This window comes from Bubalus kerabau, chromosome 18 (genome assembly GCF_029407905.1).
Source record: "Bubalus kerabau isolate K-KA32 ecotype Philippines breed swamp buffalo chromosome 18, PCC_UOA_SB_1v2, whole genome shotgun sequence".
Classification (NCBI taxonomy): Eukaryota; Metazoa; Chordata; class Mammalia; order Artiodactyla; family Bovidae; genus Bubalus; species Bubalus kerabau.
Window position 1 is genome coordinate 2,315,528 of NC_073641.1, and position 24,754 is coordinate 2,340,281.

The 24,754-nt window shown below is 46.1% G+C and overlaps 1 protein-coding gene across 3 annotated transcripts in view; it reads right to left on the minus strand.

Moving 5' to 3' along the window:
• Positions 1-581: 581 nt before the first annotated feature.
• Positions 582-24,754, minus strand: part of SLIT3 (slit guidance ligand 3) — a 781,214-nt gene continuing 757,041 nt past the window's right edge. For 2 of the 3 annotated variants that reach the window (XM_055554942.1, XM_055554941.1), the window contains 4 exons: positions 10,193-10,347; positions 9,277-9,562; positions 7,828-8,036; positions 582-5,221 (listed from right to left, as the gene is read on the minus strand). In XM_055554942.1, the coding sequence (XP_055410917.1) occupies positions 4,986-5,221; positions 7,828-8,036; positions 9,277-9,562; positions 10,193-10,347 (886 nt within the window). In that variant the 3' untranslated portion in view covers positions 582-4,985. Of the gene's footprint in view, positions 5,222-7,469; positions 7,544-7,827; positions 8,037-9,276; positions 9,563-10,192; positions 10,348-24,754 lie in introns of all 3 variants that reach the window. The other variant, XM_055554944.1, reaches the window with a different exon arrangement.

The window sequence follows — 24,754 nt, forward strand, 5'->3', positions numbered from 1 at the left end:
ATGTGGCATCTAGTTCCCTGACCAGGGACTGAACCTGGACTCCATGCATTGGGAGCTCAGCATCTTAGCCACTGGACCACCAGGGAAGTCCCTTTTTGATTGTTGATTGACACTCAGTTAAAAGTTAAGCTCCAGGAGAGGAAGGAATTTATCTTGGTCATCTTTGTAGTCCTTACTGCCTAGATCAGAACCTGGCACAAAGCAGATCTTCAGTAAATGCTTATGGAAGAAATGACAAAGGAGGGGATTTAATTAATTGGAGTGCCCGGGAGGAAATCTTCCTTCATATCATGTTCTCTGTGCTGGAGTGGCTTCCTCTTCTGTGACCCTTGGCATCCAGTATGTGACCACATGCCCTGCAGACCCTATGCCATGTGGCCATGTGTTCCGTTTTCTCTTCCGTATCTCTGGGGAACCCTGGATCCGTTTTTCCCACGTCATGGTGCAAGAAGCCAATTTTTTTCACTTATTCCACACCAGACTTGCCCCAACCATGAATGCAGTAATCTTTGCCCCAGGGAGTGCGAAGGTCAGGAGTAAAAATAAAACACACATCACAGAGGAGGGCTAAGCTTCTGGTATTCACAAGAGCATCTGATGGCTCTCATCCATTTATTTTAATGATATCAGCATATGACAGTCTGTTGAAAAAAAAAAAAACACATTATTTATCCTGTACTGGTGAAGTGGCACTATTACATTGTTTTTTTTAAAAAAAATCTTAAAATTTTTCTTTTTAGAAACTTATTGAGTTAGAGAAATAAGCTTTGCCAAATGCCCCATTCTGTCTTTGCTGGCCCTGCTAGCTGGCATCTCTTGTCAACTTTCCCCAAGTGTTTCCTATGGCACTGTCTAACCCAGACTGGGAAGTGTGGTTAAGCGTTACCAAACCAGATCACGCCCCAGCTTGCGGACCACCTGAGGACACCGGGAGACAGCTGTGAGGGAAACTGTAGACACTTTCCTGGCCACTAATTGGAGAGTCTATTTCAGGCTTTGCGCTGCCTGGATGCCCCTGGGGAGTCGCAGGAAGAACTTTAGCCTGGGTAGTCTCTACCTGCTCCTGGCGTTGATTTCCTGGATGATCTTGGTCTCTGGTCTAGAAGTGCCATTTCTCTGATTTTCGGTGTTCTAGCCACCAAGGGCCCCTATGGGTTCCTCCCACTCTGATATCTGGGATCCTTTGTTTTTGGGGGCAGGTCCACTTATGCCAGGGGCTTCTGCTCCTAGCAAAGGCAGTGGCTGGCTGCTCAGCCTAAGGGTTCAGTCTGTTGATAGCTTTGTATCTGGTGAAGGGCAAGGTTGGCTCAGTTCCCTTTCTGGCCACCTCTATGTTCCTGAGGGTTGTCCTGGGGATTTTTGCCTCTTTCCCTGGCCCTCGGGGATCTCCCTCCCTTTCCTTGCCTCTTTCCCACTTTTCGTCCTCTCTGTCATCTTTCTGAAGTTTCAGACTCAGTTTCTTTTCAATGAAATTGAAAAGGCAAAGCCATCTTGTGTAAAGGACCTTTTGGCATGTCATTAATAGCAACAACAACAGTAATAATAACAGTAGCATCTTACATTTAAAGTTTTTAGAATATACTTTACAAAGAACTTTTAAGTACATTCTCTCGTTAGGGTCCCTTGGTTGAGTTAAAAGGGGATGTTTCCCTCCACTCCCCCTGAGCCCTGCTCGGGGGGAAACATAGCCTGAGCTGCTGCTTCTGCACATGTGCATCCTCACACACAAGCACTGAGCCATTGACTGTGCAGGTTAACTGAACTGTCTCTGCCCCATGGGACTTTCTAGAATTTGCCTGCTCCACTAAGAGAGTTTTAACCTCCATTTGTTAGAGAAACTTCATTTGGGGAGAATTTTCTTAATGGTACTGAGTTTGGCATTTCATAAAGTCAGGGCTTCCAAAATTGAGGAGGGAAGGCTCAAAATTGCCCCCTACCCCAGCAGCCACCCTGAAAGAATCTTGTCCTTTTGGCTGTCTTGGCTGACTGTGACTGATTAGGTGTTGGTCCCAGGGGGTGGCTGGCAGAGAAAGGCCTCAGAATGCTTAGGGCAGATGAAGGGAAAGCTGTGAGCTTGGCGAGTCCTCTGAGAAAGTCAGGGACCCTGGGTGGGGCTCTCAAGATGGCGAGCTGGGTGGGCTTTGTGCTGGGTGGGGAGAGCTGGGTAGGAATGTCGGTGGTAGAATAAGGCTCAGGACCACCTGCATGCATGAGGAGGGCTGGGAGTGTGGGGGGGTGGGAGGGGTACTGGGGAGACCCCTCCCAGGGCAGAGCTTCTGAACCACCACAAGGACTTTGTGACCCATTTGGAAATGAGTGTTGTCTAGCCTCAATAAACCAAAGTCAGCAACTAGGGGGAACCCAAAGGCCATTTTGGGTGGCAAAGCCCTGTCTTCTTCTCCCAGACCTTTCTCTACTTTGCCACCAGCTCTTTTCCTAAAACAGAGCTTGTTCTACTTCCCCTGCTCAAAAACCTGCTGGAGCCCTGTGGTCTAAGCCTGCTACACGTGGCTTTTTGTGGTCAAACTCCTACCTTCACGTCTTCCCCATTTATCTCTGCTCCCCAGTATGCAGCCATACTCCTGCCACTCCAGACCTCTGACTGCCCCCCAAACATGCCAGGTCTTTTCACATTTCCCTGCTTTTTAACAGAGAATCATGGACATTTCAACTCCCTTCCCTGTGTCCTGGCAAACTCCTATTCATTCTTGAAGACTCAAGATTTGGAAATTCCTTACTCGGGACAGCTACTTCCATATAATAAAGCAATTATCTATTTCCATGATTGTTTCTGCCTCAAACTATAGAATCCTTAGAAGCAGGACCTGTCTCCTTCCCATGAAGAGAAAGTCCTGGAGTCAGACTGGGCCTAAATCCTGGCTCTGTAATTTATTAGGCATCTGTTCTTGTGCAAGTTAACTTTTCCATGATTCAATTTATTGAACTGTAAGATGGGTTAGCAGTGTCTTTACTACAGAGTTGTTTAGAGAATTAAATGTATATTATATGTTAATATATATAAATTAGAGTGGTACCTGTTGTATAATGTAGGAAGCACTAAGCCAACCTAGCCATTAATATGTAAAACAGTCATCATAAGGTACAGTAAGTACCTGGAACATGATGTATATTATATATACATATTTTAAAGAAAATGCCCCATCTTATCCCTCTCTCCTCTTCATCATCTCTTCTTTGTTCTCTTTCTCCCTCAGTCCCCCTTCCTTCCCTTTTCTCCTTCCTTCCTACTCCTCCTCCCTCCTCATATTTTTCTTCCATCTTCCTTTCTTTTCTTTCTCCCATTTGACTCTTTGAGCCTTTGGCTTGCAAGAACCTCGAGGCTCTTCTGGGAATGCTAAGTGCTGGATGGTCCACTGCACCCCGCTGTCTCTTCCCTGATGCTTCTGCAGGGGGAGGCTCCTGGGGGAGGGAGCAATGGTTGTGGGCCCAGAGGTTGGTGTGAGTGGCTGGCCCCTGGGCCGTCTGGCCTGATGGGGGTGGAAGGGGGTGGACAGGGATGGGGCAGGGACAAGTCTCCTTCAGCAGTCTGGGCTGAGTGGGCTGGCCTTGATCACGTTCCCTGATACCTAGGTCTCTCAGTCTAGAGTCTTTCTGGATATTAAGGAAGCAAAACGAGAACAGGAAAAATACCAGAAAAAACTGACTTTCCCTTCCTGGCAGGGCTTCTCTGATGACTTTAGCTGCCTGATCCTCCTGCATTTATGCTACTCTGGAGACGGAACCCAGAGTTTAGAGTTTGGGCTTTGGTCTTCCACTTATCATAGATGAGACATAAGGTGAGTTACTGGGGTAAAAAAGGCCTCAGTTTTCTCATCTATGAAACAGGAATACGTTCTCAGGGGCAGGGGATATGTGGACAGAGTAGGGTGCATTATGGCTATGCGTGGAAAAGTGTTGCAGATGGGCACGGCGTCTTTGTCATAAAGATAACGAACTGGAGGATGAGGTCTCAGAGGCCTATCTGTCCCATGGCCGGAGCCTTCCAGAACTTTCCAGAGCTGTGGGCAGGCTTGGCCCCTGACCCTTCTCATTCCCAGGAGCCCTGGCTGCCTGTTCTCCTGATTTCGCCTTCCAATATGAGGTGGACCGAGGGAGGAGAGTGGCTCAGAACCTCCAGAGGAAGGGCCAGGGCTAGGGCCCGAGGAGACGGGTGAGCACTGTGCCCCTGGGGGAGCCGCAGGGGGACTGCCTTTCTGGGGACAGGCAGGAGAAGGGGCACTATTTTCAGATTTGGCCAAACAGGCTCAGACTAAGCCTGTGGCACATTCAGACAGTCCCAGAATGGAGTCAAGGGCAGCCAGGAAGGGGTGGGGGCTGTGAGCTCTGACCCTGCAGGACCCAGGGCTCAGCGGTTTTTCCTGGAAGAAGTGCACACCCTGGGCCTCAACCACCAGGGCTGAAAAGCTGAGTGCTTCCAGGGAAGGAAGAAAAGTCAGTAAAGGTCAGAAGAAACAAAGGAAAATCTCTTCCTTTACTGTCTTCCTCTTCTCATTCCGTTTCCTGAGCTCCGTAAGCAGGTCCTCCTTTCTGCTGACACAATAGTGTTACCTAAACATTTAAGCCTCCTCCTTCTGCCTCAGTCAGGCTGTCACTTCTTTGTGTTCATCCTTTTGTTTTAAAACATTTTTATTAGTTCTTTTTTTCCCTTAAAACTTTTAACAGCTGTTTATAAAAACATGACAATTACACAACATGGAACAAAAACTCTGGTAAAAAGAACTCCCTATACGGTACATATACTCAGACGGTGTGATGTATTTATATAATAAAAGATGAAAATAGTCACTTTCCATAATAAAAATAAGTTCTATTTTTTGTTTATTTTACAATATACTTAATATTCTTTTCTTCTTTTGCTTCCTCTCCGGTTCCCACTTCTTCACTCCAGGCCTCGCCGGCGGGAGACCGGTGGCCGTCCCCATCCGCCCGGCCGGAGCCCAGGAGGCAGAGTGGGTGCAGGGGCCTTAGGAACACGGGCGGCAGCCGCACTCTAAGTGTCTCTCCAGCTCTTCCACGAATGAGGAGCCGTCTGTGCACTGAAAGATGTACTTCCGCCGCTTGCTGCGGGTGGGCTGGCAGCACTGGGGCCCGCAGCCCCCACGACACTCCATGACAGGTATCTTGGAGGCCGTGGCACATGATGCATAACCCTTCTGGCGGCGGATCACCTCTCGGACCACCTCTCCGAGGCAAGGCGTTTCTGCAGAGGGCACAAGAGGCAAGGACAGGGCATTGGTGGTACAGGTGGCGGGCCAGGGCAGGCTGCTCCAAAACACTTGTAGTCTGAGGACCATACGTACTTACACATTCTCTCCTCCTTCCGTCCATCTGTCCACCCATTATCCCAGAGGTCCCCAACCTTTTTGGCACTAGGGACCAGTTTCATGGAGGACAATTTTTCTATGGATGGGGTAGGTGGGGAGATGGTTTTGGTTTTGCCTGCTGCTCACCTCCTGCTGTGCCTGGTTCCTAACATGCCACAAAACACCCTGTCCATGGCGCAGGGGTTAGGAACCTCTCCATTAACCCATCTATTTCATGCAAGTTTAGTGCCTTTTCTGTGCCAGGCTCTGTGTGTGCGTGCGTGCTCAGTTGCTCAGTCGTGTCCAACTCTTTGCAACCCCATGGACTGTAGCCTTCCAGGCTCCTCTGTCCATAGGATTCTCCAGGCAGGAATATGGAGGGGGTTGCCCTACCCTCCTCCAGGGGATCTTTCTGACCCGGGGATCAGACGCTTCCTGCAGTGGCAGGCAGATTCTTTACCACTAGCGCCCAGTTTAAAACTAAGCCCTGAGGATATAAAAGTGACAAGATCAGGCTTGGTCCCTTCCTTCAGGGAACTTAAAGACCAAAGTAAATGTGGCAAGTTGGTGGACCGAGGGCTCAACCCCATCTCACACCCCATCCCACGCATATGTTGATCGCACCACAGGTGATTAACAACCAAATTAAATGCCAACATAAAAAAAAAACCCTGAATATTTCATCTAAACGTTGGGATATCTGGTTTCTTTGAAAACCAAGGGGTCTGGGAAGCCAAGCCTGCATCCCTGCATGGCAGTGATGGGCTGAAGCTGAGAGCTTTAGACAGGACAGGAGACATCCAGTTTGCCCCAGTCCTCACTATTCACAGTAGCCTGTCTCCATTGGTGTAGGGTCTAGACACTATATAGTCATTTAAATACATATATTTGTAATCATAAACTGAGGTGAAGAAACAGGACAGGTTTACACAAAATACATAGTAAAGGAGCCTGACTAGCCTAGGGGCCAGATATTGTCTTTCTGGGAAGTGATGCTGGAGTTGAGTTGTGAAAGAGGAAGAGGAGTCAATGAGCCAAAGGTATGTGTGTGAGCTTTTGTACAAGTTGTAGAAATGAGAGGTGGGAACCCTGTGGATCTGCTTAATCCTCTGGTTCCTGACCCAGCTTCTCACCTTGACCCTGCTACTGTCCTCAGTCCACCGGGAGAGCATGTGGAGCAAGGCAGTGAAAAAGGGAGTAATGGACCTTGGCCACATGGGATCTTTGGCCTCTCAGCCTTGGACCAGTCCCTTGCCATCCCTGACCCTCAGTTTCCTTGTCTGGAAAATAGTGACTCATTTCCTGGTCCTTCCCGCTTCTTCATGGGCTCTTATGAGCATCAGAGGGATTGTGAGTGCATTTTAAAGCTTTAGGTGGTTAATGTGATGTCATGTGAATTTTGTTAAGCTTGATGTAGTTTTTCAAAATTATGAGATTGTTAAAAGGATAGAAAAGAGACTCATGATCACAGGTGTGTGTGATGTGGGGAGGGGTGGAACGCAAACTCCGCACGCTGGGCCGTAGAGTTGAAGGGAACAGGAGTGCTGTTTGTATTGTTCTGGCAACTTTTCTGGTAGATCTGAAATTATTTCAAAATACATTATTTAACAAAGTTAGTTAAGAATGGTATTTTAACAAGGTATAAAATGTGAAAGAGTCCTCTAGTGATGGGGGGTGAACTGCCTGGGATTCTGGTGACATGGAGGGAAACAAAGACTCAGGTTCTGTGCCAGAGAAAAGCCTCCAAGAGGAGACAGAACCATTTCAACTGTAACATAATTTCAACTTTGCTTTTTTGATTAACGCACTAAAGGGGCCACTAAGGGAGGTAAGTAATTTGATGTTTTCAAAATGGGATCAGACCAAGGAGCTGTCTTCTGTTGACCCAATAACGGCAGGAGGATTGGAAGGAGACTGCAGAGCAACAGCTGAAATGTCAGTGTATGTAAGAGTCAGCACGGGCTCTTGTTAAGATGCAGGTTCTGCTTCGAAAGGGCTGGGCAGGACCCGGGTGTCTGCTTTGCTAATAAGCTCCCTGGTGAGCCAGCGGCGCTGCTTAGAGGGCCACGCTGGCAGCTCGAGGGCTGGCAGCTGCAGCAGGATGAAGGGAGGGCAGAGGGGAGAAAGGGTGCCCAGACAGCTCACCTAGTCCTGGCTGTTCGCTAGATAGTTTCAGTTTGGGTCTCTCAAGGTTGCCAAGCTGTTTCTGAATCTTTGACCTACAGGAACCATGTGGGATAGAGCATGTTTAGTGCAGTTCTGAACTGCTATGTTCTGGTGCTAATTTATTATGCAGCAATGGATAGCTCATACAGGAAGGTACAGCGTTGCTCCCATATTCAAAGTGAAGGAACTTGAGGCTCAGTAGGTGACTCAATGAGGGTCGCACAGCCTCTAAGTAGCACAGCTGGACCTGGAACTCAGGCCACGGGATGAAGGTGGAGTCTGACTCTGACCCCTGCATCCCTCTGAGGGCCCCCTCCCCTGCGCACAGTGGACTCACCTTCTTCACAGTGCTCCCCACTAAAGCCAGGCTGGCACAGGCAGTAGGGCTCCCCTCGGTCTGAGATGTGGCACTGTCCCTGGTGACATTTGAAGGTTGAGCAGGCGCTGCTGGAGTCATTCTTTTGGTCGCACAAGGCCCCTCCATAGCCTTCGGTGCATCTGCACACGTAGGAGGTTCCGGATGCCACACACTTCCCCTGGATGCAGCTGGGGGCAGAGGAAGGGTGAGAGGGGAACCAGGAGGCAGAGCAGCTGCAGGCTTCCTCTGTCCACCCCAGCCACTCCCGGGCTCGGACCAGGGGTCTTGGAGCCGCGGGATCCTAGGCCTGCTCCATCACATGGTCCGTCCTCTGCCAGCCCAGTGGCCCAGTATCATCAGCTGGAGCTCGTGAGTATCACCCAAAGACCACTGTCAGCTGTGAGTGCAACAAGGCTGGCTTATTGGCTGTTTCATACCCAGACATCAGAGCCCACCAGTCTTGGTGGCAAGTCACTGCTCAGAGAAACCTAAGCAGTCTCCAACCAGTTCAACTGTTCTGCCATCTTAACTGTTAACATGACTATTACTACCACTACCACCAGCTACCACCTGCCCTGTGTCAGGCATTAGAGCACATACTTGACCCCCAACATCAGTCTTATTTTCTACCATCGCCTCTCCTCTGTATACCTGCGTAGTAGACAGTCTTATCTACATCTCACAGAGGACAAAGTGATGCCACAGCTGGGTTCTTAATCATGCTGCAGCATTCTCCCTCCTGGGATGACGTTCAGAGCCAGGGTTCATTGTGGACATATTCACTGTAGAGTCAAACATGCACACACACTTCAGAGCGACCCAGGAGACCCTGCCCCCTTCCAGCTGTCCTTCGCTTCCGATTCACAATATCATGTCCCAGCTTGCTCAGCCACGCCAGTTACCAGGCATGGCTCCAGTGTTGGTTTCGGTTGATTCAGATCTCTGAACACTGAGGACGCTGGGCGTCTTAGGTTTGGTACAAGGTCCGACACATCGTAGACCCTCAGTATTTGAATGCATAATGAATGCCAGAGCTATGCCATGATTCATCTCTGTCTGGCTATACACCCCTGGTGCCTGCATGGGGGGGCACTACTGAGAGGGGACCTGAGTTGGGGCTGAAATGCACCCACCTGCCATGGCATGTGTGCACTGGTGCCCCATTCCACTTGGCTCAGAGGCACGTGGGGGCTGCTGCAACTCTAGGCAGGCTCTGACGGTCATCTGACAAGCACTTTTCAGCCAGGCCCTTGCACACTGACGTCCCTTCTGAGCAAAACCTGCTCTTTGTGTAAGTGCCTGACCTTCTGAGCAGCACCCCCACAGGTCCTGCCTACAGTCTGACTGCAGTCCTTCCAGCTTCCATCTGTGCTCACTTCCTGCTGGGGCGGGGGTGACGGGGGAGCGGGGAGGGCACAGAACACAGACCTGTGGCCAAGGCAGGGGTTGCGGGCCTCCTGGTCACACAGCGGGCCGGTCCAGCCCGGGTGGCACTCACACACCACGCTGTCCTTCTCCACGGCTCGGCACAGACCGTGCCTGCACACGCTGCAGGACTTGCAGCCCGGCGAGACACCCAGGGCCTGTGGGGGGAGGGCCTTGAAGTCCTGGAGCTCATTGTTGATGCGCACCTCATGGATGCAGCCGTGGAAACCTCCCAGCTGCCGGTCCATGCCCTGGCGCAAGGCTGAGAGGCCGGTGGAGGTGGGGATGCCTGCAGGAGGGGCACCAGACGGCAACCTGAAGACTCGCCCTGCCCACCCTGCACGCCCACATCCCAGCCCTCGGAGGTGGACTCTTGGGGACAAGCCTTGGGAATCTCAGTGTTGAACAGCCTACTCTGGTCCTTTTTGGGTTTTTTTGTACATAACCCTTTGAGAACTACGAGCACAAGGCTGTGCTTCAGGCCCAGGCTCTGCCAGGCTGGTCGCTTCTTCTCTCTTTGGCCTTTGAATGCCCTTAATTTTAAACATGCTCCTCCATACACATCAGCTGAGCCTCAAAGCATCAGAGGAGGTGGCAGAGCCGAGGTGAGCCTCCATATTGGAGGGCCTGCACCCTGTCTGCATCTCCTCCCTCCCCATTTCATCTTCACCTTCTCCCAGCCCCTGAACAACTTGTAGTTTCTCAGAAGGAGCCCTGCCCTCTCTCCTTTTCTCTTCTCTTCCCCATGACCTGGCTAACTGTTCACCCTTTAGGAAGCAGCTTGGCCATCACTTCCTGCAGGAAGCCTCCCTTGATTGGCTTTGACAGTGGGTGCTGAGATGAGAGCTGTGAGCCCCACCAGTGGGCCTGGGTGTGGGTACCAGAGTACAAGGGACAGGTGGGAGGAGATGGGGTTTACCTCCAAGGTAGAGGGGGCTGTTGATGCTCACTGCTGGCTGCTTCTGGAGCTTCCCCAGGCTTTTGGGGGCTCCTTTGTCCACCACCAGGTTCAGGGTCTGGTTTAGCATCACTAGCTCCACGCTGTGAAACTGCCCATCATTCACAGTCTCCACGCTGGGCAGGAGAGAAGGGGGAGAGACAGAAGGTTTGCGGAATGCCTTCCACAGCCTGTACCATGTGTGAACTTGACTGGGATTCCTTGCGTTTTATCTTGGAGTAATTCCAAACAACATAAATCACAAAAATAAAAACAGTACATAGAATTCTTAATACCTGTTACACCTATAGCTTCTCCACTTATTCATTTCATCTGTCTTATCTATCTATATAGATATACCTCAGAGAGAATGCAGGTTCAGTTCCAGATCACCTCAGTAAAGTGAGTCACTTTTCTAGTTTCCCAGTGCATATAAAAGTTATGTTTATTAAATACTCCATTAAGTGTCAATAGCATTTTGTCTAAAAAGCAATGTATGTACCCTAAAAATACTTTATTGCCAAAAAAAATGCTGTCACTTGAGCCTACAGGGAGTCAATTTTTGCAGTAATAACGTCAAACATCACTGATCACCATAACAAATACAAAAGTGAAAAAGTCTGAATATTGTTAGAATCACCAAAATGTGACACACAGGCATGAAGTGAGCAACTGCTGGAAAAATGGCACCAATAGACTTGCTCAACACAGGGCTGCCACAAACCTTCAATTTGTAAACAATATAATATCTGTGAAGCACAACAGAGCAAAGTACAACAAAACGAGGGGTGCCTTTAAGGGTATTGAATCAGTTATCAAAAACTTCCCAACAAATAGAAGTCTAGGACCAGATGGCTTCATAAATGAATTCTACCAAAAAAATTCGTTTTACTTTTTTTCTACCAAACATTTAAAGAAGACTTCATAATAATCCTTCTCAAACTCTTCCAAAAGTAGAATAGGAACGAACACTTCCAAGCTCTTTTTACAAGGCCCGCATCACCCTGATACTGAAAAACAGGAATACCATAAAAAATGAAAATTACAGGCCAATATCCCTGATGAAAACAGATGCAAACATTCTTAATAAAATATTAGCAAACCTAATTCAACAGTACATTAAAAGGATCAGACAGCATGATCAAGTGGATCAATCAGTGTGATATACCACATTAACAAAGGATCAAAATCAAATAATCAGCTCAATAAATGCAGAAAAAGAATTTGACAAAATTCAACCATCTATTTATGATAAAAACCCTCAACAAAGTGGGTGTAGAGGGAACATTCCTCAACATAACAAAGGCCACATATGGCAAACCCACAACTAACATTATACTTAGTAGTGAAAAGCAGAAAGCTTTTCCTTTAAAATTGGAAACAAAACAAGGACGTCCGCTCTAGCCACTTATATTCAACATAGTATTGGAAGTCCCAGCCTGAGCAACTAAGAAAGAAAGAAAAAAGGTATGAAAAAAAGTGAAAGTGAAAGCCGCATAGTCTGTCCAACTCTTGGCGATCTCATGGACTGCAGCCTTCCCAGCTCCTCTGTCCATGGGATTCTCCAGACAAGAGTCCTGGAGTGGGTTGCCATTTCCTTCTCCAGGGGATCTTCCTGACCCAGGGATCGAACCCAGGTCTCCTGCATTGCAGGAGATTCTTTACCAACTGAGCCACCAGGGAAGCCCCAAAAGGTATACACAGCACAAAGAAGTAGAACTGTCACTACTTGCAATGAGATGATATATACAGAAAAATCTAAAGTTTCCACTGAAAAACTGTCAGAACTAACAAATTCAATGAAGTTGCTAGACATAAAATTATAAACATCAGTTGCATTACTCCACTTACATCAATGGACAGATCATCCAGACAGAAAATAGGGAAACACAGGCCTTAAATGACACATTTAGACTAGACAGACCTAATTCATACCTATAGAGAGTTCCATCCAAAAGCAGAACACCACACATTCTTCTCAAGTGCACATGGAACATTCTCCAGGATAGATCACATGCTGGGCCACAAAGCAAGCTTTGGTAAATGTAAGAAAACTGAAATCATATCAAGCATCTTTTCTGACCACAACACAGTGAGATTAGAAACCAACTGTAAGGCGAAACTGCAAAAAACCCCACAAATACATGAAGGCTAAACAATCAACCAATGGATCACTAAAGAAATCAGAAAGGAAATAAAAAATGCTTAAAGACAAATGAAAATGAAAGCATGACTATCCAAAACCTCTGAGATGCAGCAAAAGCAATTTTGCTTTTATAGGGACGTTTATAGCAATACAAGCCTACCTCAGGAAACAAGAAAAACCTCAAACAACCTAACTTTATACCTAAAGCAACTAGAGAAAGAAGAACAAACAAAATCCAAGTTTAACAGAAGGAAAAAAAATCAAAGAGCAGAAGAACAACAACAAAAAAAGAAAATACAAAAGATCAATGAAGCTAAAAGCTGGTCTTTGAAAAGATAAACAAAATTGATAAACCTTGAGGAAAACTCACCAAGAAAAAAAGGGAGAGGGCCTAAATCAGTAAAATCAGAAATGTAAAAGGAGAACTTAAAACCAACACTGCAGAAATACAGAACACCATAAGAGACCACTATAGGTAGCTGTGTGCCAATAAACGGACAGCCTAGAAGAGATGGACAAAAGCTTAGAGAGGACAACCTTCCAAGATTGAACACGGAAGAAATAGATGATGTGAGCATACCAGTTATAAATGCTTAACTTCTATCTGTGATTAAAAGACTCCCAATAGGGACTTGCCTGATGCTCAATGGTTAAGAATCTGCTTCCCAATGCAGGTGACATGGGTTTGATCCCTGATCAGGGAACTAAGATCCCACATTCTGCTGACTAAACCCATGCACCACAACTACTGAAGTCCATATGCCTAGAACCTGTGCTCTGTGACAAGAGAAGCCACTGCAATGAGAAGCTTGCACATTGCAATGAAGAGTAGCTCCCACTCTCTACAACCAGAGAAAACCCATGCAGCCAAAAACAAGGTTTTTTAAAAAACTCCCAACAAACAAAAGTCCAGGACCAGATGGCTTCGTAGGAGAATTCCATCAAACGTTTAGAGAAGAACTAACACATACCCTTCTGAAACAATTCTAAAAACTTGCAGAGGAAGGAGCACTTGCAAACTCATTTTGTGAAGCCACTATCAACGCAATACCAAAACCAGACAAAGATATCACAAAAAAGAAAATCGCAGATCAGATCACTGATGCGCATAGACACAAAAAATTCTTAAGAAAATACTAGCAAACCAAATCCAACAATACCTTAAAAAGATCATATACTATGATCAAGTGGGATTTATTTCAGGGATGCAAGGATTTTTTAATATTTGCAAGTCAGCTGATACACTATATTAACAAATTGAGGGAAAAAACCATATGGTCATCCCAATAGATTTGAAGCTTCTGACAAAATTCAGTATCCATTTATGATAAAAGCTTTCTAGAAAGTGGGCATAGAGGGAACCAACCTCAATATTACAAAAGCATGTGTCACAAACCCACAGCTAATATCATATTCAACAGTGAAAAGCTGAAAGCATTTCCTCTAAGATCAGAACAAGATAAGGGAAGTCCACTCTCACCACTTTCATTCAACATAGTTCTGGAAGTCCTAGTCACAGCAATCAGGAAAGAAAAAGAAATTGAATGTGTCTTTTTGAATTAAGATTATAAAACATATATATGAAACAAATATATAATAGAAACAGATCTGCAGACACAGGAAACAAACTAACGGTTACCAAAGGGGAAAGGGGGGTGGGGACAAATTAGGAGTTTGAGGTTAATGCATGTACCCCAATATTCATTGCAGCAGTATTTACAGTAGCCAGGACATGGAGCAACCTAGATGCCCGTTGACAGATGAAGGGGTAAAGAATATGTGGTACATATATTCAATGAACTATTACTCAGCCATACAAAAGAACAAAATTGGGTCATCTGTAGTGATGTGGATGGACCCAGAGTCTGTCATACAGAGTGAATAAGTCAGAAAGAGAAAAATATCACATAATAACGCATATATATAGAATCTAGCAAAATGGTACAGATGAACCTATATGCAGGGCAGGAATAGAGATGCAGATGTAGAAAACAGGTGGACATGGGGATTAGAGGAGGGTGGGATGAACTGGGAGAGCAGCTGACATATATACACTACAATGTGTAAAACAGATAGCTAGTGGGAAGTATATTTGTTGGCACAAGGAGCTCAGCCTGGAGATCTGTGACTTAGTGGGGTGGGTTGGGGGTGGGCGGGAGAGAGGCTCAGGAGGGAGGGGATACATATGTATGTATAGATGATTCAATTCATTGTACAGCAGAAACCAACACAACATTGTGAAGCAATCAGACTCCAAAAACAAGATCTAAACAGATATTTCTTCATAAAAGATACACAAATGGCCAACAGGCACATGAAAAGATGCCCAACATTACTAATTATTAGAGAAGTGCAAATCAAAACCACAACGTATCACATCACACTGGTCAGAATGGCCATCATCAAAAAGTCTACAAATAATAAATGCTAGAGATGGTTTGGAGAAAAGGGAACCCTCATACACTGCCAGTGGGAATGTAAATTGGTATAGCTATTATGGAGAACAGTATGGTAGTTCGATAAAAAACTAGAAATCGAGTTACCATATGATATTGCAATCCCACTCCTGGGCATATATCCAGAGAAAACCATACTTCAAAAGACATCTGCACCCCAATGTTCACTGCAGCACTGCTCACAATAGCCAAGACACGAAGCAACCTAAATGTCCATCAATAGACGTGGCACGCAAATACTGCAATACACCACCACTCAGCCAGAAAGAGATGAAACAATGCCATTTGCAGCAACACTGATGGACCTAGAGATTATCACACAAAGTGAAGTAAATCAGAGAAAGCCAAATATCATATGATATCATTCATATGTAGGAGCAACGAAATAATACAAATGAACTTTTTGACAAAACAGAAATAGAGTCACAGACATGTTACCAAAGGGGAAAAGTGGAGGGAGGCATAAATTAGGAGTTAGAGAGTAACATAAACACATTACTATATATAAAATAAACAACAAGGACCTACTGGATAGCATAGGGGGCTATACTCAGTCTTTTGTAATAACCTACATGGGACAAGAATCTGAAAAAGAATATATATATAAATACTTTGCTGTACACCAGAAACTAACATAACACCGTAAACTATATTCAACTATACATCAATTAAAAAAAGCAAAAAAAAATCAGTTTCATTTCTATACACTAATAATTTCTATCAGAGAAATTACGAAGGGGAGGAATAAGATGAGAGGTTGGGACTGACATATAAACACTACTATACATGAAATCAGAAAAGGCAATGGCACCCCACTCCAGTACTCTTGCCTGGAAAATCCCATGGAAGGAGGAGCCTGGTAGGCTGCAGTCCATGGGGTCGCTAGAGTCAGACATGACTGAGCGACTTCACTTCCACTTTTCACTTTCATGCATTGGAGAAGGAAATGGCAACCCACTCCAGTGTTCTTGCCTGGAGAATCCTAGGGACGGGGAAGCCTGGTGGGCTGCTGTCTATGGGGGTCGCATAGAATCGGACATGACTGAAGCGACTTAGCAGCAGCATACATGAAATAGATAACTGATAAGAATCTATTGTACAGCATGGAGAATTCTACACAATACTCTGTAATGACCTATATGGGAACAGAATCCAAAAAAGAGTAGATATATCTATAACTGACTCACGCTGCTGTACAGCAGAAACTAACAGAACATTGTAAGTCAACTATATGCCAATAAAAATTCATTTAAAAATAAAGAGAAATAAGAAAACAATCCCATTTACACTTCATCAAAAAGAATAAAATACCTAGAAAAAAATAATTAAGGAGGTAAAACACCTGTACACTCAAAACTGCAAGCCACTGATGAAAGAAACTGAAGAAGACAAAAATAAATAGAAAGATGTTCAGTGCTCAGGGACTGGAAGAATTAATATTGTTAAAATGTCCATACTACCCAAACTCATCTACAGATACAACGCAATCTCAATGGCATTTTCCACAGAAATCGAGTAGTCATCGAATTTATGTGATACCATAAAGGACTGTGAATAGCCAAAGCAATCTTGAGGAAGAAAAGGCTGGAGCCATCGCTCTTCCTGATTTGAAACTGTATTACAAAACCACAGTAATCAACATAGTAAGATATTGGCATAAAAACAGACACATCAATAAATGGAACTGAGAGGGTAACAGGCAGGAAGGCCAGCGGTCTCCAAACGGAGGAAATAGGCTGCAAGTGTCAGACTTTTTTCTCTCTCTTAAGCGGCAGGAGGAAACAAACTGGGGATATTTTTTTTCCCCTTCTCTATACAAATTTAGGGGGCTTCCCTGGTGGCTCTTAAAATACTGTGTTGTCATAATGACACCTGGTTTCACCTGAATTTACCTTTTCTCAAATCTTGAGTTAACCAATGCATTTTTCATATGGAAATGTTTGTCTTAAGCTATGCTAATGTACCACGAATTTACCCCAGTCTCTGTCTTCAAGTCAGTTCCACCTAATGGCTCAGAACTGACTTGACAAACCAGTATGTTATATTCAAACACTGTTCCCCTAATCTATGTAAATGAAACTATTTGTATGGTAATCTGCCTTTCTACAAGACTCAAGTCAATCATTTTACAGCCCGGGATGACTCCTCTGGTGCCAAGATTATCGCAAAAATAAAGAACTAAATAGACATTTCTCCAAAGAAGACATACAGATGGCTAATAAACACATGAAAAGATGCTCAACATCACTCATTATCAGAGAAATGCAAATCAAAACCACTATGAGGTACCATTTCACACCAGTCAGAATGGCTGCGATCCAAAAGTCTACAAGTAATAAATGCTGGAGAGGGTGTGGAGAAAAGGGAACCCTCTTACACTGTTGGTGGGAATGCAAACTAGTACAGCCACTATGGAGAACAGTGTGGAGATTCCTTAAAAAACTGGAAATAGACATGCCTTATGATCCAGCAATCCCACTGCTGGGCATACACACTGAGAAAACCAGAAGGGAAAGAGACACGAGTACCCCAATGTTCATCGCAGCACTGTTTATAATAGCCAGGACATGGAAGCAACCTAGATGTCCATCAGCAGATGAATGGATAAGAAAGCTGTGGTACATATACACAATGGAGTATTATTCAGCCATTAAAAAGAATACATTTGAATCAGTTCTAATGAGGTGGATGAAACTGGAGCCTATTATACAGAGTGAAGTAAGCCAGAAAGAAAAACACCAATACAGTATACTAACGCATATATATGGAATTTAGAAAGAAGGTAACAATAACCCTGTGTACGAGACAGCAAAAGAGACACTGATGTATAGAACAGTCTTATGGACTCTGTGGGAGAGGGAGAGGGTGGGAAGATTTGGGAGAATGGCATTGAAACATGTAAAATATCATGTATGAAACAAGTTGCCAGTCCAGGTTCGATGCACGATACTGCATGCTTGGGGCTGGTGCACTGGGACGACCCAGAGGGATGGAATGGGGAGGGAGGAGGGAGGAGGGTTCAGGATGGGGAACACATGTATACCTGTGGCGGATTCATTTTGATATTTGGCAAATCTAATACAGTTATGTAAAGTTTAAAAATAAAATAAAATTAAAAAAAAAAATACATCTTATGGGTGAGGGGCCTGGTGCCACTCTCTGAGTTTTAAGACATTCCTTTCTTTCATTGACAGACTGCTAGTGACTATATAACATCCAGCTAAAAACTAGCAGGCGGGTATTCTTTCTGCCCCCTTCTGATGTCTATGTCAGAAGCTATCTCTATCTCCTTTATATTTTAATAAAACTTTATTACACAAAAGCTCTGAGCGATCAAGCCTCGTCTCTGGCCCTGGATTGAATTCTTCTCCTCTGGAGGCCAAGAATCTCGGCGTCCTTTTGTGGTTCAGCAACAACCTTTCAGAACTAAACGGAAAGTCCAGAAATAAACTCATGTACATGTGGTCAATGAATTTCCAAAAGAGGAACCACCAATATAAAATGGGGAAAGGACAGTCTCTTTGACAAATGGTGCTAAGAAGAGTGGGCAGTCACATACAAAGGTATGCAACTGCACCACTGTCTTACACCATACACAAAAATTAACTCAAAATGGATTAAGGACTCGAACATAAAACCTGAAACGTAAAACCCCTAGACGAGCACAAAGGTGGTGATCTCCTTGACATCATCTCGGTGATGATTCTCTGGATTCGACACCAAGAGCACAAGAAACAAAAAATAAATGAGACCACATCACGCTGAAAAGCTTCTGGGCAGCAAAGGAAATCATCAACACAATGAAAAGGCAATGAAAAAGTAGGTTACTGAAATGGGAGAAAATATTTGTAAATCATATATTTGATAAGGGGTTAATATCTAAAATATACAAAGAACGCATACATCTCAATAGCAAAAACCCAAACAATCTGATTTAAAAATGGGCAGGAAATTTGAATAAACAGTTTCCCAAAGAATTCATAAGATGTCCAACATGTACATGAAAAGGTGTTCAGCATCACTAATTGTTGGGGAAATATAAACAACTACCACAATATGTTGCCTCACACTTGTTGGAATGGCTAGTATAAAAAAGACAGATAACAAGTGTTCATGTGGACTAAAGAGGACTCTTGTGCATTATTAGAATATAAATTGGTGCAGCCACTATGGAAAACAATATAAAGGTTCTTCAAATAGTTACAACTACCATATGATCCAGCAGGTCCACTTTGAGATATTTATTTGAAAGAAACAAAAATTCTTGTGTAATATCTATGATCTCACATCCACTGCAACGTTATTTACAGTAGCCAAGACATGGAAGCATCCTAAATGTCTATCTACGGATGAATGGATAAATGTGGTGTATGTATGTACAGTGTAATATTATTCAGCCATGAGAATGAAGGTCACACACTTACCGTACAGCACATGGAACTCTGCCCAGGGTTATGTGGCAGCCTGGATGGGAGGGGAGTTTGGGGGACAGTGGCTACATGTATATGCATGGCTGAGCTCCTTCGCTATACACCTGAAATTATCACAACATTGTTAATTGTCTATATCCCCAATACAAAGGGCTTCCCTTGTGGCTCAGCTGGTAAAGAATCTGCCTGCAATGCGGGAGACCTGGGTTTGATCCCTGGGTTGGGAAGATCCCCTGGAGAAGGGAAAGGCTACCCACTCCAGTATTCTGGCCTGGAGAATTCCATGGACTGTATAGTCCATGGGGTCGCAAAGAGTTGGACACAACTGAGTGATTTTCACTTTCACTTCCCAATACAAAATAAAAAGTTAAAAAAAAGAAGGTCATACAATATGACTAACTTATATGTGGAATCTAAAACAAAGCAAAATGAAAAAAACCTGAGCTTGCAGATCCAGAGAGAAGTCTGGTTGTTACCAGGGGTGGGGGATGGGTGGGTGACCATGGAAGTGGGTCAGGAGGTACAAACTTCCAGTTACAAGCTAAGTCAGTCCTGGGGGTGCTATGTACAGCATGGTGACTATGGTTAATAATATTCTATTTTTGGAAGTTGCTAAGAGAGTAAGCCTTAAAATTTCTCATCATGAAGTTAAAAGAATTATAACTAGGTGTGGTGATGAATCTTAACTAGACATATTGTGGTGATCATTTTACAATATATACAAATATAAAATCATTATGTTGTACACCTAAAACAATATAATGCTATATGTTATATATAACATATATGTGATGTTAATATCTCAATTAAAAAAAAAAAGTAAGGATTCACTCCAAATCAAACCTCCCATAACCTTGCCTGTGCCAGTAGGTACTCATCAGTTAATACGCAACCTTCTTCCTGAACATCCTAACCACGGTCTCCTGGAAATAATGCCTGAAGCTGGTGGTTTTGAAACAGTGCGTCCCTGAAGGTTTGGGATTGGCAGTGCCACAGGTTCTGATTTTTTGGCACCACCTTGTGAATCACAATGGTTCCATTTCTACTTCTTTTTTTCAAATCGTGGACTTTGAAGTAAAACACAGATGGGAAAAATGGCTCTGCTGCTACAAAAGATGAGAAAAAAATTGGAAAAAAACAAAGTCAAACCCCAAACAACTTGCTGTGAACTCTAAAAGAGATAATCCTACTATGGGTCTGAGGCCTAGTGAGTAGTTTCCTGGTCATCTATTTAGGAATTTCAGAGGAGAAAGGGGCTCTGACATTCTTCCTCATTATCCACCAAGCCCAGTGAAATGGCACGGAGTAGGAGGTGGGAAGCCCTGGCTGCATCAGAGCCAGGCTGGGAGGTTCCTGTCGGGACTGGCATGAGAACTTGTGTTGGCAAAGAGGGGCCCATAGTGCTCTCTCCTTTTAGTAACAGCTGTGGCAGGGGAGAGGGGTGGAAGAGGAGAAAGCTTGTGTGGAGTGGTTAACTATGCTAAAGCACTTGTATTGTCTCATTTAACCCTAACACTTGTACATGGGATGTACAATTTTTCTCCATTTTAGAAGTGAGACCTAAGGCTCAGAGATCGAAGGTGTCCAGATTGAAATCTTAAAGTGTGGGTGGTGGAAGCAGGACTCAAATCCAAGTTCCCAAGGCACAGGACCATACACCACAGTGGGTGAATGGTCATCCCTCTTCTGTGCTGGAAGCATGCACCTGGATGCTGAGGCATGGCCACTAGGTGGCGACAGAGCCTCACAAAGAGTTCCTGGGACTCCAGCTAGGCAGCAGCCTGAGACCTCAGCCTGCTCTGTAGCAACCCTAGGCTCCCAGACCATCAGAGCGGGACCACACGCTGTCTCTTGGCCCACCTTTCTCCCTAGGATGTTGGACAGGGGGTTCTGATAGGAGGCTGTTCTGGCTTCGAGTCCCAGCTCTGCCACTTACTGGCCTCTGGGCCAAGGCTTCATCTGAGCATCAAAGTTCTCACCTCTAAAACAGGGGGGATGATGCTCGCCTGTGGCCTGCAGTGAGGACTGGATGAGACAAAGACTTAGCAGTGGATGGGTCTGTGGTAATTAAGACTGGAGGGAGCATGCACTGGTCACCAAAGAGGGATCTCAGGGGCTGTTTTAAACTTTGAATTCCCGTGGAAACCCTGAATTGCTAGCTTCTTTTGAGACTCCGGGGCTTCCCTGGTGGCTCAGAGGTTAAAGCGTCTGCCTGCAATGTGGGAGACCTGGGTTTGATCCCTGGGTCAGGAAGATCCCCAGAGAAGGAAATGGCAACCCACTCCAGTATTCTTGCCTGGAGAATCCCATGGATGGAGGAGCCTGGTGGGCTATAGTCCACAGGGTCGCAAAGACATGACTGAGCGACTTCACTAACTAACTCTGAGACTCTGCCTCCCCACACAGCTGCATCTGTTGGCACTGTACCCTCCAGGCTACCACGGTCTCCAACACTTCCTGCTGGGACCCACTTCCCCCAAGTCTGTCACCTTACTAGGTCCCTTGGACCTTGCATGCAGGTGAGTTTGCTCCTCAGACAAGTCTTAGAACAGAGGAATAGTGCAGTCTGCCTCCATTCTGGGGCAGGGAGGACTTGGGTGAGTTTTTGTAGATTGGGTATTATATATCTGGGCCTGGAACAGAATCTTTCTACTTGCAACTTCAGCTGGGAACCTGCACGGAACCCAGCTGCTCTGGGGCTGTACTTCCCTAATGCGGTCTGCAGCTGCCCCCTCCCGGATCAGATCAGCTGTGGTTTGCCTTCCTGTGAGGAGGCTGGAGGAGCCATGGCAACCCACTCCTGCATTCTTGCCTGGAGAATCCCCATGGACAGAGAAGCCTGGTAGGCTGCAGCCCATGGGGTTGCAAAGAGTCGGGACATGATTGAAGCAACTTAGTGGGCCCTGGCTCTGAGGCTGAGCAGGTCAGAGTTTACTGCTGTGATTCGGGGGAGGAGATCTTTCTGAGGCTGGTATGGCTTCCTGGTTCCGTAGCTGCTGTTCAGCTCCTCCCAGCCTGGCTTCCATGCATACAGATGGGGTCTCCCCTTCCCCAGAGTCTCCTCGTTTCTCAGCCTGTGGAAACACTCATCAGCCATAGCTCATGTCTCAGCTCAGGCATCACCTCCTCCTCCAGGGCGCCTTCCCTGGTTCTCTAAGCAGAATCAACTATCTGTTCCTTCTTCATTGCCCCTATAGCAGGCACTGGCGTCTTCTGTGAGACCTCTTTTATCCTGCTCCTACAACACTTGCTTATTTACACATCTGCCTTCCTCCCTGGACTGTGTTCTTCTGAACACTGTGGCTCCAACCCCTAGCACAGGTCCAAGGCGAGGTACTGTAAGCAGTTTTTGGCAGGAAAGAGCTCCCTGCAGGAGGCTCTTGTGTCTTTTCACTAACCTTACATCAGGAACCCCCATGCTCTACTCAGATCTTTGGATTGCACAATACTTCGCCTGATCTGTTAGTTCTTTCTATAGATCAAAGTAGAACAAATGAGTAAGTAATTAACAGATGACCAGATCTCTTCCCCAGCTTCCCCTTCAGTCATCTCACAGACAAACTCTGTGAGCAAGACAGCGTCTAAAGAAGAGTCACAAGAAGTTGACAGGTCTGCACAGAGTGGGAGAGGTGACGACTCTGAGTCCCTGTCTCAGTGATTAACTCAGACTTCTTCTCTTTCCTCTTTAAAAGCTTTCATGGCAGTACAGAATCTTCGGAGGTGGTTTCTGGGGGACACTGAGTCCACCATCTCCCCAGATTGCCAGCATTCTGATTAAAAGCAACTTCCCTTTCTATCAACATTTGCCTTTCTCTTGAGTTGAATCAGTCAGACCTGATTCAGTAACAGTGCCTGAGAGATGTTCCTGAGTGAATGCACTACTGGGGAAAAACCAGGGCTACCTAGAGAAAAGTATTTGGAAGCAAGACCACTTGTTTTGGCCACGCCTCATAGAATATGGGATCTCAGATCCCCGACCAGGGATCAAACCTATGTCCCTTGCACAGGAAGCATGGAGTCCTAACCACTGGACTGCTGGGGAAGTTCCAGCAAAACCATTTTTTAATACGAGATTCTTAGAGTCTTGGGCCTTTAGGATTGGGGGTTGAAGGGCAAAAAATATGTCACCAGACTTGGCATGAGGATCCTGGCAGGGACATCCTTTACTTGGTTCCTCCCAGAGGTAAGAAAAGGGCCCTGGGGTCTCCCAAGGGCCACCTGCTAACTCTCACCTGACTCCCTGACAAGCGAGTAGCCATTCTACGGGTTCCTGATTCATTCCTGCCCTAAGACAGCAGCAGAGTATTTCAACATTTGTATCAACAGCATACCACTTGCCCAAACCAGCAGCTGACCTCAGTGTGGGAAGGGCAGGGAGTCCCTACGCTTTGGAGCAGCCCAGCCGCTCCGCAGTCTGGCTGTCACCTTCTGTCATTGCCCCACCCACGTCCAGGCCGCCAGCAACACCTGGAGGGACGCAGTCCTGTCATCCGCAGCACGCGGGAGAACGTTGCGCGAGACACGGGGGACCCAGCCACACCTACATGCGTCTGACACTTCAGGCTTTGGTCAGGCAGCCCTGGACCTGGTCTCTGTCCCCAGGACTTCACCCATAGCCAGCGGCCCTAGGAACACAGATGGTAGCAGTCCCTGGCTCCAGGGAACTCTGAGGCCACGGGGACGTTCACTGAACCTGCTGGCCAAACCTGCCTGGTCTCTTCTCCAGCCACCCCCTCTGCTGTGACTCTTCATGGCCACTGCCTTTTCATGGTCCCTCAGGCTGGTGGCTGCTGTTCTCCCAGCCTGCTGGCCCACTGCTTTCCCTGCTCACACACCTTCTTCAGGACCCACTGCAAATGGTTCCTCCTCCAGGAAGCCTTCATGGGTAAGCAAGCACTTCTCAGAATCTCCTACAGGTTCCTTAAAACTGGTGGCTGGGTCGGACCCCAGAGAGCTTCAGGTTGGGTTGGCAGGTCCAGGGTGGGGTCTGAAAACGTGCATTTCTGACAAGCTTCCAGCTCTGCAGCTGCTCTGGGACTTTACCTCAAGAACGACTGCTTTCGGACGTCCCTGGTGGTAGTCCAGTGGTTAAGAATCTGCCTTACCAGTGTAGGGACACGGGTTCAATCCTGGGTGCAGGAAGATCCCACATGCCGCAGAACAACTACTCCAGTGCACCAAACCACTGAGCCCGCACTGTAGAGCCCACGGGCCTGACGACTGAAGCCCCCAGGCCTCGAGGCTGTGCGCCACTGCAAGAGAAGCCCCTGCTCTCTGCCACAGGGAAAGCCTGTGTGTAGCAACAAAGATGCGGCACAACCAAAAGTAAAAGCAAATAAATAAAGCTTAAAAGAAAAAAATCCGCCTTGCAATGAGAGGGACACAGGTTCAATCCCTAGTTGGGGGGCTATGATCCCACATGTCATGGGGCAACGAAGTCCCGGCTCTGCAACTGCTGAGCACAGGCGCCAGAATGAAATATCCCACCTGACACAGTGAAGATCCCACATGC